Raw genomic sequence first — 12,082 nt, 5'->3', positions numbered from 1 at the left:
AGTGTGGTAGAGGTGTCAGTGATCAATTGCCATTGGTCAGTTGTTATCATTTGCCTGTTGTCCTGCTGTGTCTGCCTGCTGGTATAGCACAGCCTCCTCCAATGCACAAGTGAAGCTAAGTCATCCTTCAGAGATGTTTAACTTTAGATAACAGAAACCAAGGCCAGGTGTATGCAGGCAGGCAACAATCACAGACAGATCTGCTTGGCTGTTCTATGTCTACACAGATGAGGAAAGTAGTCTGAGTAATAAGTCACCAAGAGGTAACCAGGGATGGCTTCATTCAAATTTTCACTGACACAAAGCTGCCTTGCACTATCAGATTATTTTTCTTAGTATCTGCAGTATTCTCACCTCTTCATCATCAAAGAGGCCTGTTCCACCACTGAAGAGGCCACCCCGTGAACCAAACGGTGTGAAGTCCTCATCAGTCAGTTTAGGAGGCTTGAAGATGTCATCATCTTCATCTAGAAAGTAGAAGAGACATGGGCTTTGGTAAGACTGATCAAGTTTCAGGAAAGGAAATTAGAGACAACCAAAATAAAAACTGCTTTGGTTCCGTCTGCTCTCATAAACATGACACAGAGAGAAGCTGCTGAAGACAGACTGGGTTATGTGGTTGCTGCAGAAGGCCACATAAAGGAAGAACTCTCACCAAGTGTGTTTACAGCCTTTTTTACATGCACATCCCCACCTAGATTCACCTTGAAGGATGCTCACTGATATCCCACCCAGCTTCTACAGCAAAAGCCACGATTTCTTAAGTGTTATCTTACAATCCAGCCCAAAATTCAAAAGCACGAGAGGAGGATGTCCTACCATCTGATGGAACTCTAACACCCTTCTTCTCTTTTGGGGTTTTCCTTGTTTTGGTCTCTGATGACAGGGCTGTAAGAAGAAAGTTAGAATGAAAAACCAGTCAACCTTTACTTACAGTCTGAGATCAATCTATGGCAAAAAGAACCTAAAAAAATAGCAAACCAAGCTGTCCTCCGTGCTTCCACATGAACCAGCCTGATGAATCAATTCTATGAAATACAGTTTCTAAAACTAGTACTTAAAATTGTAATAGAATAATTCTGTCAGGCACTAGGGGTTCAACACAATTGTCTACATGCAGACTAGTGTCACCTGAGATGTCAGAAAGCAACACAGCTTTGCACAGGTTCCACACCTTTGCAGAACCTCCAGGCATCTCAAATGGCTCCAGATTTATTATTGTCTTCATTCAGCTACCAAAAGCAAAGCCAGAGTTTTATCTCCTCTGGCCTTACAAAGTTATTTCAATGACTGGAAGATTTCCCTGTAACTGAACAGGTTAAGTTGGTAGGTTTTATACTCTTGATATCAGCAGACCTAGTTTGATTGATTGAATCGTGCAAGAACACACACACAGCTCTTGTCTGTTCATCTTCCCAATTTTACAGGTCAACAGCGGCCTCACAAGCCCTTGCCAACCCAACTTCAGGTAGCTATTTTCCACTGCTGCTTTGCTCCAAGACTAAATAGTTGAGACATCTGTGCCTTTGAAAGCAACACAAAAGTAAATGCATTATTTAGCCTAAAATATCATAAGTGACAGTAGCAAGGAAAACTTCCTCAAAACACTACATTTAAGCAAAGAAAACAAACACTTCACACCACATGAAAACACCAATCTACTGCTTGAGGTGTTTTCTACTGTAGAGCTCACTGAAAGACCACAGTGACCAGTGCCTTCCACAAACTTACTTGAAACAGGAGAAAGCACATGTGGTCAAACATGCACATGGAGAATCAGATTGGAAAGAAAACATTTCCAATACTGTGTGTTTTGAGAGTGACCTGTCTAACTTGAAAGCAATGTGTTTCCCACTGTAACTCTCAGTGAATTCCAATTCTGAGTTATGGGCAAAGAATTACTCAGAGCACAAAACAGTGCCTGCAATTCCTCTTGTCATGCTTTTACCTAATACATGTTCAAATAATAGACCTGTGTAATTTCATGTATTGTTACGCACAATCTCCTGTCCCACACTTTCACAAGTCCCCCATTACTGCACACTTTTCAAAACTTGGGAGATAACTCACATGAACACTCTTCATCTTGTCTGACTGGCACTTCTCCTTTGATTCGAGCTGCCAGCTCATCCGCAAATGATGTTGGCCTCTTCTTTTTCTGAGCAGCAGGGACAAGTAACAGCAGATCCAGTTAGCAACTTGATGCAATTACAGTTATAAATGCTGCATTCTATAGCCTCACTTGTACAGTATCTTGTCTAGACTTTGTCTGAAGCCCTCAAAAGAAGCAATACAGCTTTCTGTTAAGAAAGCTGAGATTAGGCATGCATCAAGAATAAAAAAAAAAAAAATCCTCAGAATTTCTAGTTCTGATGAACACATAGTTGTTAATGTCACCTTGCTTTGTAAGCTGGAGAAACAAAAGGCTTTCACCTCACAAAAATGCAATAATCCATTTCTTAATATTCTTGAAAGACAGCTTTGATACTTTTTTAAGCTGTGAGAATCCCTGAGTTTAAAGGCATAACACCTGAACAATTATGTTAAAAGACTACTCAGGATTTTTGGAGGCAATTCCTACAGGATTCCATTCCAGGTACTTGAGAGCTACCATTATAATCCCTCTAAGGACAAATTTTTTGAATAAAAAGTCAGATCTCCCATTCCAGGAAAGCAGCAATTACTCACAGGCTTTGTGCTTTCATTTAAGTCTCCTTCCTCATCCTCCTCTTTTTCAGAGTCAAAGAGATCGCAGCCATCATCATCATCTTCATCACTCATTTGTGCTATCCTCTAAAAAACAATTAATATCCTGTTCACATACAAAACAAGCACAAAACTTCATCTGCTTAGATAAAATATTCAAATCAAACTCACGGAAAGGATGGGAATTTACAGCCAATTTGGAGTACTTCACAGCTTTTGAAAGGTAAGGAAGGAGTGCTTCTAGCCCCAAGAGAGTTGCTGTATTCTAAAGCATCCCCCAACCCTGTGCTGCGTTACTGAATGCTGCAACTGAGGACACATAGGCTCCCCTCACAAGGTGTGTACCACTACCATGCACAAACTAAAGACCTGGTATTTAGTCTTAACACATGAACACTGAGTTAAGTATTCCTTACTGTTCCTTGATCAACTAGTAAAAAATTGTATCATCTTGCTCTGTCCTTAGGGTGCATAGCAGAATGAGAGACACTACGTGCTCACATCCTGATTTCAGTCACATCAGTAAGAGGCTGAAAAAGATGAAGTGAACTGGATGAGAGCTGGGGGTTGGCACAGGCAAGCACCCATAATTGAACTAAATCACCAACAACCCAAAGATACTTGCTCATCTTAAAATACATCAGGCATACAAAGCTACCTTATGAAGGTCAGCTTAAAGTAACATCTGAGTGTTTTTGCAACACTGCTTTATTAATAAGTAGATTAAAGAAGGGCTGCTTTTTGCATCATTGCTCTTTTGGCATTAAATCGTGCAAGATTGAGGATCCCCACCGAAAAGTCTTTTGCAGTAGCACATCTAAATATGGATAAGATTCCTTCATCTAAAATCAATTACTAAAGTCAGGCTTCAATTTTTCCATCTCAACATTTCTCTTCCCTTCTCATTCATTATCCAAATGGATATACTGTTCAAATATCTAATACTGTTCGCATCTTTGATTCCATGTAATACTCAAACTGTATTGTTCCTTGCCTCCTGCACAGCAAGATTAGATTTTTAATTATAAACCAAATGAACCCACAGAAGCCTAGTTTTCCTGGAGTAGAGTCTTTGAACTCTCATGTCTCCCTAGTTATTCCTGAGGAAAAGACGTATCAGGCAATGCCATCCCACATAGGCTCTGCATCTAATGACAGCTTGCAAGTATGTCTTTAAGCCCAACACAGGTTCATTTTCAGAACATAATGCCATCTGCCCAGGACCTTCCCATAAAATGTTATAAAAATCAGGCCTCACAAAGTTGCTAATAATCAACTGTCTAGAGCTCTCATCTCCTGTTTCATGCATGCTCACTGTGTCATAAATGGGAAGTCTTTCAGGTATGTACCGGAGCGTTTAACCATACCGTCTTTTGGTCATCTTCACTAGGGTTTCCAAATTCATCATCTGATTCCTGTAACGTAAGAGACCCAGAGACAAGTATCACACATTACTTCATCCAGTGGTTAAGGGAGAGGGCTCAGAAACTCTGAGCTTGCTGAAGTTTGGACATTCAGATCCCCTCACCATGATCTGACCAAGAAACGTTCCCCCAGTGCTGACCATTTTTGTGACAGGAGCTCACTAGAAAGTCATTAATTCAGCAAGGACAGCAGGCTCCATTGTGACTGCATCCAATGGATGCAATCCAAGTAACTCAAAAGGGATTTCACTTTAAGTGAGCAAAGACACCAAAAGCAAACACCTCAGGAGAAAGGGATTGCTTCCATAGCATGGTTACAAAGCAGAGACATCCCAGCCAAAGCAGGCAAAACATATCAGAAACTGATATTCCAATGCAGCACATTTATGAGGCTAAGCCTGGAGGTGCATTACTTAAAGCTTTAAACTTGTTCCTGTCAGTCTCCATCCCATTCTTTGTAACTGTAATTTACAACAGATTTGTTCTCCATAAATGCAATTCTTTTTAAGAATCTGATTTGCTTCACAAAATTAAATAAGAGTGGAATAAAACACTTCAGTTTGAAGTATTCTACTTTAATAACAGCTAGAGTCAATATCACATAAATGTTCCTCTGGAAAGCTGCAGAGGAAACCACTGCATAAGAACAATAACAAAGTATATTTATCCCAACCAACACAGGGAAAAAACATCGTGCAGTATTATCTTGAGAGGCAACTTTAAAAAGCAAGGTAATTAATGGCCTCACATGCAAGGAATGTTTGTGCAAAGCAGCTGGTACTTGCCACTTACCTCATCCTTCTCTTCACTGTCAATTACACTTCCACGATCGCTATCTACTGATCCTTCTAATTTAAATGGAAACAAAAAAGTTAACATCAGAAACAGAACAATGCAGTCACCGTTTAAGCCACCTAAAGAGTCCGTGAAGAAAACTAAAATTCAGGTGGGTAGAGAGTGGTTTGAAAGAACTTTGAAAGCTGATGAAATTTTAACACTTTGCATTTCTAATACACAAAGCACAAGTAAATGAGTATACTGGAAATGTGGCTGTTACAGCATAATCAACATTTTTTCCCCAGCTAATTATAGCCTGCATCTAACCATGCAAGAAAAGTACACAGGATAACCAAAGCAGTGATTTAAAACAGTCAAAAATCTTGGATTAGGACCTAATTACTTGCATAGAAATAAAAGGTCATGCCAGAACATACCTTCACTAGAGAGATCTCCAAGCCCAACATCATCCTGTTCCATAAACTGCTGAGAGCCAATCAAGTAAGGTAAAGGTCTGTCAATATAGAGATCCTGGAAAGAGACAACATCAGGTCTTTCTGACATCTTTGAACAGCCCTCAGAACAGAAGTCTTACATCCCTTGTTTTAATTCAAGGAAGATAACAAGCTTGTTAAGAGTCCCACCAAACCTATGCTTCAAGTCAACATATGACTGGGTGGGCTAGCTGATGTTCATTTCCCTCAACACCGTCAAACGAAGTGGCTACTTCTGTTTGTGTAGTCCCAACTTGTTTTTTGCATGCCATGTAACAGAAGAATCTCCTTGCAAAGACCTACAGGCATGAGTCTTATCCCAAAACCTGGACCTTGGATTTTTAATTATTTGGATGGTAAAAACAACCCAGAAAGATATGGTTTGTACCTAAAAAGCATGAAATTTGTACATCCCACTCCCACACGGAACTGAGGCTTCCCCTTCAAAGTTCACTCCAATAAACTAACTTCCTTTAGGATGCCATACCTTAATGCTAACCTAACTGCAAGACAGGAAGGTTACAAAAGGAGAAGCTCAGCAGAGAGCTCTTCTTCAGATGCAGTCATCAAACCCTCTTTTTAGGCAACAGGTTTAGGTAACATCAGTTTTACACTAAGGCAGTAATACAGCTGACAGAAGCAAAGAGCAAGTCCAAGAAAACAAAACAAACCCAGCAAGAACAGGTCCCTGTACCTTTGGCTCAAGTATCAGTTCCACTCTTTCGTTACTTTCTTCCTCTTCTGAGTCAGAGTTCCCTGCTTTGATGTCTAGCTGTTCAAATGCACTGTCCAGAACCTGCAACCCATAATTCACTGCTTCTTGAATTTTAGGGATTAGATCAGCTTCTTTCTGTTCCCGCGTCTTTTCCTTTAGTAACAGAAAAAAACACATGCTCATTGCATTTTACTTAAAACTCCATCTTACCACAACACACATTCAAAATGTTCATTTCAAATCAGCACAATGAAAGTTTTTTCACTGTGTGCATTAGAAGGACAATCAGATTTTTTTTCTTTGCTTGACTTAATTCATTTTCGTCACTCCAGAAACAGAGGTTCTAAACATCCACACAAGCAAGTATTGTTTTACTTGTGCTCCTAAGCTATTATGGGGACACTTATGGTATAATGCATCTAGATTGTAATATACACACATACATACATATAAAGCTTTCTGGGAATTATTCCAGTCAGATTCTGCTTCCCCAATTTACTACCTGTGCATCCAGTAAGGTTGCCCAAAGCCTTCTTGCTGAAAAACATGCATAACCACTTAAAAATCAATGCATAAGTCTTATCTGCTGGATACAGTACTGAGCTTGGGGAGGCCCTAAGAGATGATCACACACTGTAGTAGCCTCCAATATCACCGTCAACTTTATGCCTGAGTGACATACACTGTCCAACAGAAAGACTTCAAGGAGAAAGGAAGGAGTTTGGTTTGTAAGCTGTAAACGTAAGCAAACCAAGTTTGAAAATGAGAAGGTAGACAATGGCTGCAAACATACTGACAGCACTCAAGGCAGCTGAAGTTAACTACCTGCTCTGTTTTGTCTCCAACATCAGCTTTGGGAATAGGCTCTTCCACTTCTTCATCATATACTCTCTGAAAAGTCAAGCAAAATTAATTCATGTAAGAACAATGTACTACTACAGGGGCTAAACCATGGGTACCACCTCAAAGTACACTATTAATATGTAATTAATTACACATTAGTTCATTACACAGTAAAAAATGAAGCCATGGATGATGTCAAGTACCTCCATGCATTGGTACTGAAGGTACCATTGGCAGCCTCTCAATGCAACTGAGGTAATTCAAGTCTGCTAACAGACTATCCTGAACATAATAAAAAATGCACTGTTTTAACTTTCCCAAGGTAAAGCTGTTCTAGACACCTTCAGAGTGAAACCTATAGTTTACTTAGAGGCTGTCTACTTTAGTTTTCTGTTATTTAGTAGCTTTTCCTCCCATATTCACAGAGAGGCTTCACAACAACCCTCAACCTTCAGTTTATTCTGATGATCCCTCACATCCAGCACTCTTTTATAGGAACAGCTACAATGAGAAAAAGGGGAATAAAAGATCTCCATGAAACCTGCAAACCTAAATCCAAACCTCAAACACAGGTGCAGTTATCCCCCGGGAAGAGAACAGATCTCTCACTAACTAAAATGAAAATCAGAAATGAAGATCTATTTCTGTGCACCTTAATTTGGGAACAAACAGCTGTAAGCACATGAGATTTAAAACATTTGGCACAAACTGTTCTCAGCAGAATCATTATACTGAACAGCCAAGCTAGGTCAGAAAAGACACTGCAGCACTGAAAAAACCCACTACCACCAAAATCCCCCAGAATATAAATCCAGTTTTCTTTCCATCTTTTCCTCTGCCACCACCCTTCCAATAATAATGCCATGATGAGACACCTATAGCCTGAAATAACGCTGATCAAAACAAAACACTTGATAAAACTCACAGTGCTAAAAACCCTCCAAAATCTGAAATACTATTAAAGCTCTCCATCTTAATTAGACACATCTAGTGATACAATGTTGCAAAAGGCTTTCAAGTCTAGCTTTATCTTTCAAAATAGAGATATCTATAAAGTTGCAACATTAACCAGAAAATATGCTTGTCATGACCACATGAAGGGGAAAACTACCTGCAGGCCAACACCTTTAATACCAAATGCTTTTACAGTAAAATAACACCATTAAGAAAAGTTACAGCATTGTATAACATTCCTCATATTTAGACAAGTAAGGCAGACAAATGCTACATTCCTGCAACTTGTGAAGATAAACCAAGACATCCCAGAATTCCCAACTCATTCATAGTTCTAAAACCAAAACTCTTATCTCCTGGTCACATATCAGCAAGGAAGGAAGGTATTGCTGAAAAGGCAAAGGGAGCCTGCCAATATTGGATAGTGCATCACTCACAAGGGAATCGGGATATCTTTTAACAAAATACAATTAAAAGTAATTTCATCCCTAAATCAGCATCAGACTTGCCAGAAAGCTAAATCACTCCTACATTAAGAGACAATGACAATGTTTCAAGTACAAGTTTGATGTTGTACTAGAACACACTCACATTCTCTATGAACTGCGTGTTGGACAACATAAGAAAGTCATTGAAGACATTATGAAGACGGCAGTCTGTAGCTTTTGTTTCACTGATCAATCCGTCCACCTGTTTTTTGATTTCGTGTGTCCTGGAAATGGTTTGCTGTGAGAATTCTCGTAGAAAATGCAGAAGCTGTTGACAACAAAGGAAAGCAATAGTCAGCATCCAACTCTTTTTTCCTTTTGGCACCGTTTGTAAGACAGGCAGAACTGATCATACGCTTCAACTGAGGACCAAAACACACGCACATTACACTGAACCACTCCCACGCACACACACAGGACCAAGTCAGCCACTTCGTTCTGCATCTCCGTTCGAGCCAAGCCCTCACTTAGTTTTCCTGCCCGGACCGCAGGCTTAAAGCACCGAGCGAGCGGCCGGGCCCGGGGGCTGCGCTCTTCCCGCACCAGGCCCGTCCCCAGACCCGCGGCCCCGAGCCCGGGGAGGCCGCGGCCCCGCACCCCTCCGGAGCCGGGCTCAGGCCCGCTCCCGGCCGCACCGCTCACCCCGGCGTCCGAGGCCAAGGACCAGCTCTGGCTGCTCTTACGGATCTCGTCCAGCGACCAGGGCCGCTCCCACACCGGCGCCGGCTCCGCCACGTCCCCGTTCATCTGCGGGAGAAGGACAGTGAGCAGCGGGGCCGCCGCCGGTCCCGCCGCTCACCCTGGGCCGGTCCCGCGCCCGGCCCGGCCCGGCCCGGTCCCGCCGCTCACCCTGGGCCGGTCCCGCCGGTGCCGCTCCCGGCCCGGTCCCGCCGCTCACCCTGGGCCGGCGCCACCGCTGCGCGCGGTCAGCTGAGCGCCGTCACGTGACCCGCCCCGCCCGCGCGCACCGCAGCGCCGGCAGGAGGCGCCAGGTGGCGCGCGCGGGCCGTTGGGCGGAGCCACCGCCTCCCGTCCCGTCCCCTCCCATCCTGTCCCGTCCCCTCCCATCCCATCCTCTCCCGTCACACCGCATCCCCTCCCATCCCACTGCATCCCACTGCATCCCTTCCCATCCCGTCCCGTCCCATCTCACTGCATCCCATCCCCTCCCATCCTGTCCCCTCCCATCCCCTCCCGTCCCACCGCATCCCCTCTCAGCGTGTCACGTCCCGTCCCGTCCCGCCCCGTCCTACCCTCTCCGCGGGAATCCCGCAGCGAGAGGCGGGTCCGGCCGCCGCAGCTGTGTCCAGCCTCTGACCCCCCTCCCGGAGAGACGGGACAGGAGGTGCCGTGTACGGGACTTGCCCTGTACGGGACAGGAGCTTGGCCGCCCCGCGGGGAGCGCAGCCGAGCCAGCAGGAGCGTGTGCGCACAGCGTTCCCCGCTGGAGCGCTGCACCGGCCCCTGCTGGTGCCCGGGCTTACGAGTAAAAAGGGACCCTTTCCTCCTGTTTTTCTTACTGAAGTAAGTGCAAGGCTTACCCTGAGCCAAGTAAAATCTTCTTACTTTTAAAACTATGTGCCGTAATAAACCCGTGCCAGAATTCCAGGATCTGCTAGAAGAAAACACACTAACATGAAAAAATATACAGTGCAAATCGCCCAACTGGAATTCAATTATCCCTAGGCCTTTTGAGGTTAAACACCCCCCACTAGCTTCCCCTTTTCTTGCTATTTTTTTTCCAATGGATTAAAAAGCCTTGTCGTATCACTGTATTTCATATGGTCTTTATTACAAGTGAATTCACGAGAAAGGAAATGACAATAAAATAACCTGTTCTTCCAGGTGGTGACTAAATAATCCATTGGTATAATCAGACCTTTATGTTTGCACATGGAATTTATTTCTTTCTTGAACTTGACTACATTGATACCACTCATGAGGAACCAGGGCACGGATTGATCTTACTTGGATTCTCAAATAAGAAAAAACATGCAAGATCTCCAAGTTCTTATATATTGATCCAATGGCTACATTCAGATACTGGAAATACATTGCTAGGTAAGGGACACAGAAACTTCTAAAAGCAAAGTATCATAATACTCCTTTCAACTCTATTTTTCAGTGATTCTGTGACAAGACACCATTACTGAACTGGCTCAGACCTTCAAACCTAGTAGAATTTAAAGAATTTTAATATACTGATAATAAAACAGGAACTAACATAGGACAAGTAGAAAAATACTAGCCTAGCCTAGTTTCACATAAATATAAACATAAATATAAAATTATTCTCAAAGCCCTTTATTATTTTGCTTTAGTTTCTTCCTCCAAAACATTTCATCAACCAGAAAAGCTTGCCTTTGGTTACTTTCCATATTCACTGACATGTGAATCCCCTTTGTTGATAATGCAACGATGTTGATGATTTCACAGAAATTTGTACTTTACAAAATATGAGATCTGTGTGCTCTTTGTGCACTGATGCTGCAAAACGTTGAGTCAGCATTGGGCAGCTTCAGGTCTGGGGGTCTTGCAGATCAGTTTCCATAAAAAAAACAGCATGGCAGCTACATAGAACCTGAATGGTTCCTAGAGGAAGCTGTTTATTTGTGATACACCAGGCTCTGAGCCAAGAGGAAGGGTGTTTATTTGTGATACACCAGTCTCTGAGCCAATAGCACAACAAAAATCTGCTTTCTAGGATTCGTGTCCTAAATATTACAGGCAGGGTTACAAAAAACATTTCATCCTAAAATTCCTTTTGGAGAGAAATGTAGACAGGTTCCATTTAAAGTTTAGAGATAAGCAGCAAGAAAAATCACTGAGGGGATCTTGCTGTTCCCCTCAGAACTCTCTAAAGGATTATGTGACATAAAGGTATAAAAATTCACATATGTCATCAGGGACTAATCTGCAGATTAAGAACCAGAACATGTAAGATCGTACAGGGCTGAGGTCTCTGACACCCATGAAGCCATGCCTTACTCACAAATATTTACAAGGTAAAGAGAATACCACAGCCAGCTTTCCCAATAGCTAACAGAAAGTAAACATGTTTTTATAACCTTAGAACATGCAAACACAGAAAAGGTCAAATTACAATTAAAAGTTAAGCTTCTGCATTCCATGGAAAAGAACCCCAATACAATTTGTGCATTGTTCCTCCTTTCCCTGGCCACTCCTTGCTCTCCTGCTCAGTAGTGCTGTATGTCTTGGTATAGAGGCAGACAGATGTGGTTGTTCAGCCCTGCAATTTCCAGAATTCCTCATTCCCCAAGAGATAGTCCCAGCACCTGCATTATCTGCAGGCTGCAAAAAGTCTTGGGGGTGACAAGCAATGTCAGGGTTTGAAGATGCCTCAGACTCTGGTGCACAGGGTAGAAAGGACTATCTATAGCTGTCACTGGACCAGCACAGGAGTCTGAAATCTCCAGAGGAACTTCCCCCTCTGCTTGGTGTTCGTTGCTGGTTAATGCAATGACAGAACACACTGCTTGCCTATTAGTGTATCTATTCATTTTAGGGAATTCAAAATCAGGTTTCCTATGAATAATTAATTATAACACCTAAGAAATAAGCAACTATGATTACCCATGTCACCTATAAAGACCTTGCTATATTGATTCAAGTTATTTACTGCAATAAGCTGTGCAAGCAGTAAAAAAACAACTAGCCAGT

General features: G+C 42.5%; 1 protein-coding gene across 6 annotated transcripts in view; it reads right to left on the bottom strand.

The window, feature by feature from the left end:
- The window catches only part of LOC129122945 (WASH complex subunit 2A-like), a 35,644-nt gene extending 26,239 nt beyond the window's left edge, over window positions 1-9,405 (bottom strand). For 4 of the 6 annotated variants that reach the window (XM_054637079.2, XM_077183121.1, XM_054637081.2 and 1 more), the window contains exons 1-12: window positions 9,251-9,405; window positions 9,044-9,148; window positions 8,505-8,669; window positions 6,942-7,007; window positions 6,096-6,269; window positions 5,345-5,438; window positions 4,923-4,978; window positions 4,074-4,121; window positions 2,689-2,793; window positions 2,071-2,158; window positions 820-888; window positions 355-467 (exon numbers count right to left, since the gene is read on the bottom strand). In XM_054637079.2, coding sequence (XP_054493054.2) covers window positions 355-467; window positions 820-888; window positions 2,071-2,158; window positions 2,689-2,793; window positions 4,074-4,121; window positions 4,923-4,978; window positions 5,345-5,438; window positions 6,096-6,269; window positions 6,942-7,007; window positions 8,505-8,669; window positions 9,044-9,148 — 1,083 coding nt within the window. In that variant the 5' untranslated portion in view covers window positions 9,251-9,405. Of the gene's footprint in view, window positions 1-354; window positions 468-819; window positions 889-2,070; window positions 2,159-2,688; window positions 2,794-4,073; window positions 4,122-4,922; window positions 4,979-5,344; window positions 5,439-6,095; window positions 6,270-6,941; window positions 7,008-8,504; window positions 8,670-9,043; window positions 9,149-9,200; window positions 9,226-9,250 lie in introns of those variants that run through there. The other 2 variants (XM_077183120.1, XM_077183119.1) reach the window with 2 other exon arrangements.
- Window positions 9,406-12,082: the final 2,677 nt, after the last annotated feature.

The sequence above is a fragment of the Agelaius phoeniceus genome, chromosome 9 (assembly GCF_051311805.1).
Source record: "Agelaius phoeniceus isolate bAgePho1 chromosome 9, bAgePho1.hap1, whole genome shotgun sequence".
NCBI lineage: Eukaryota > Metazoa > Chordata > Aves > Passeriformes > Icteridae > Agelaius > Agelaius phoeniceus.
Note: the sequence above shows the minus strand (reverse complement) of the source record. Positions and strands in the feature narration are given on the sequence as shown.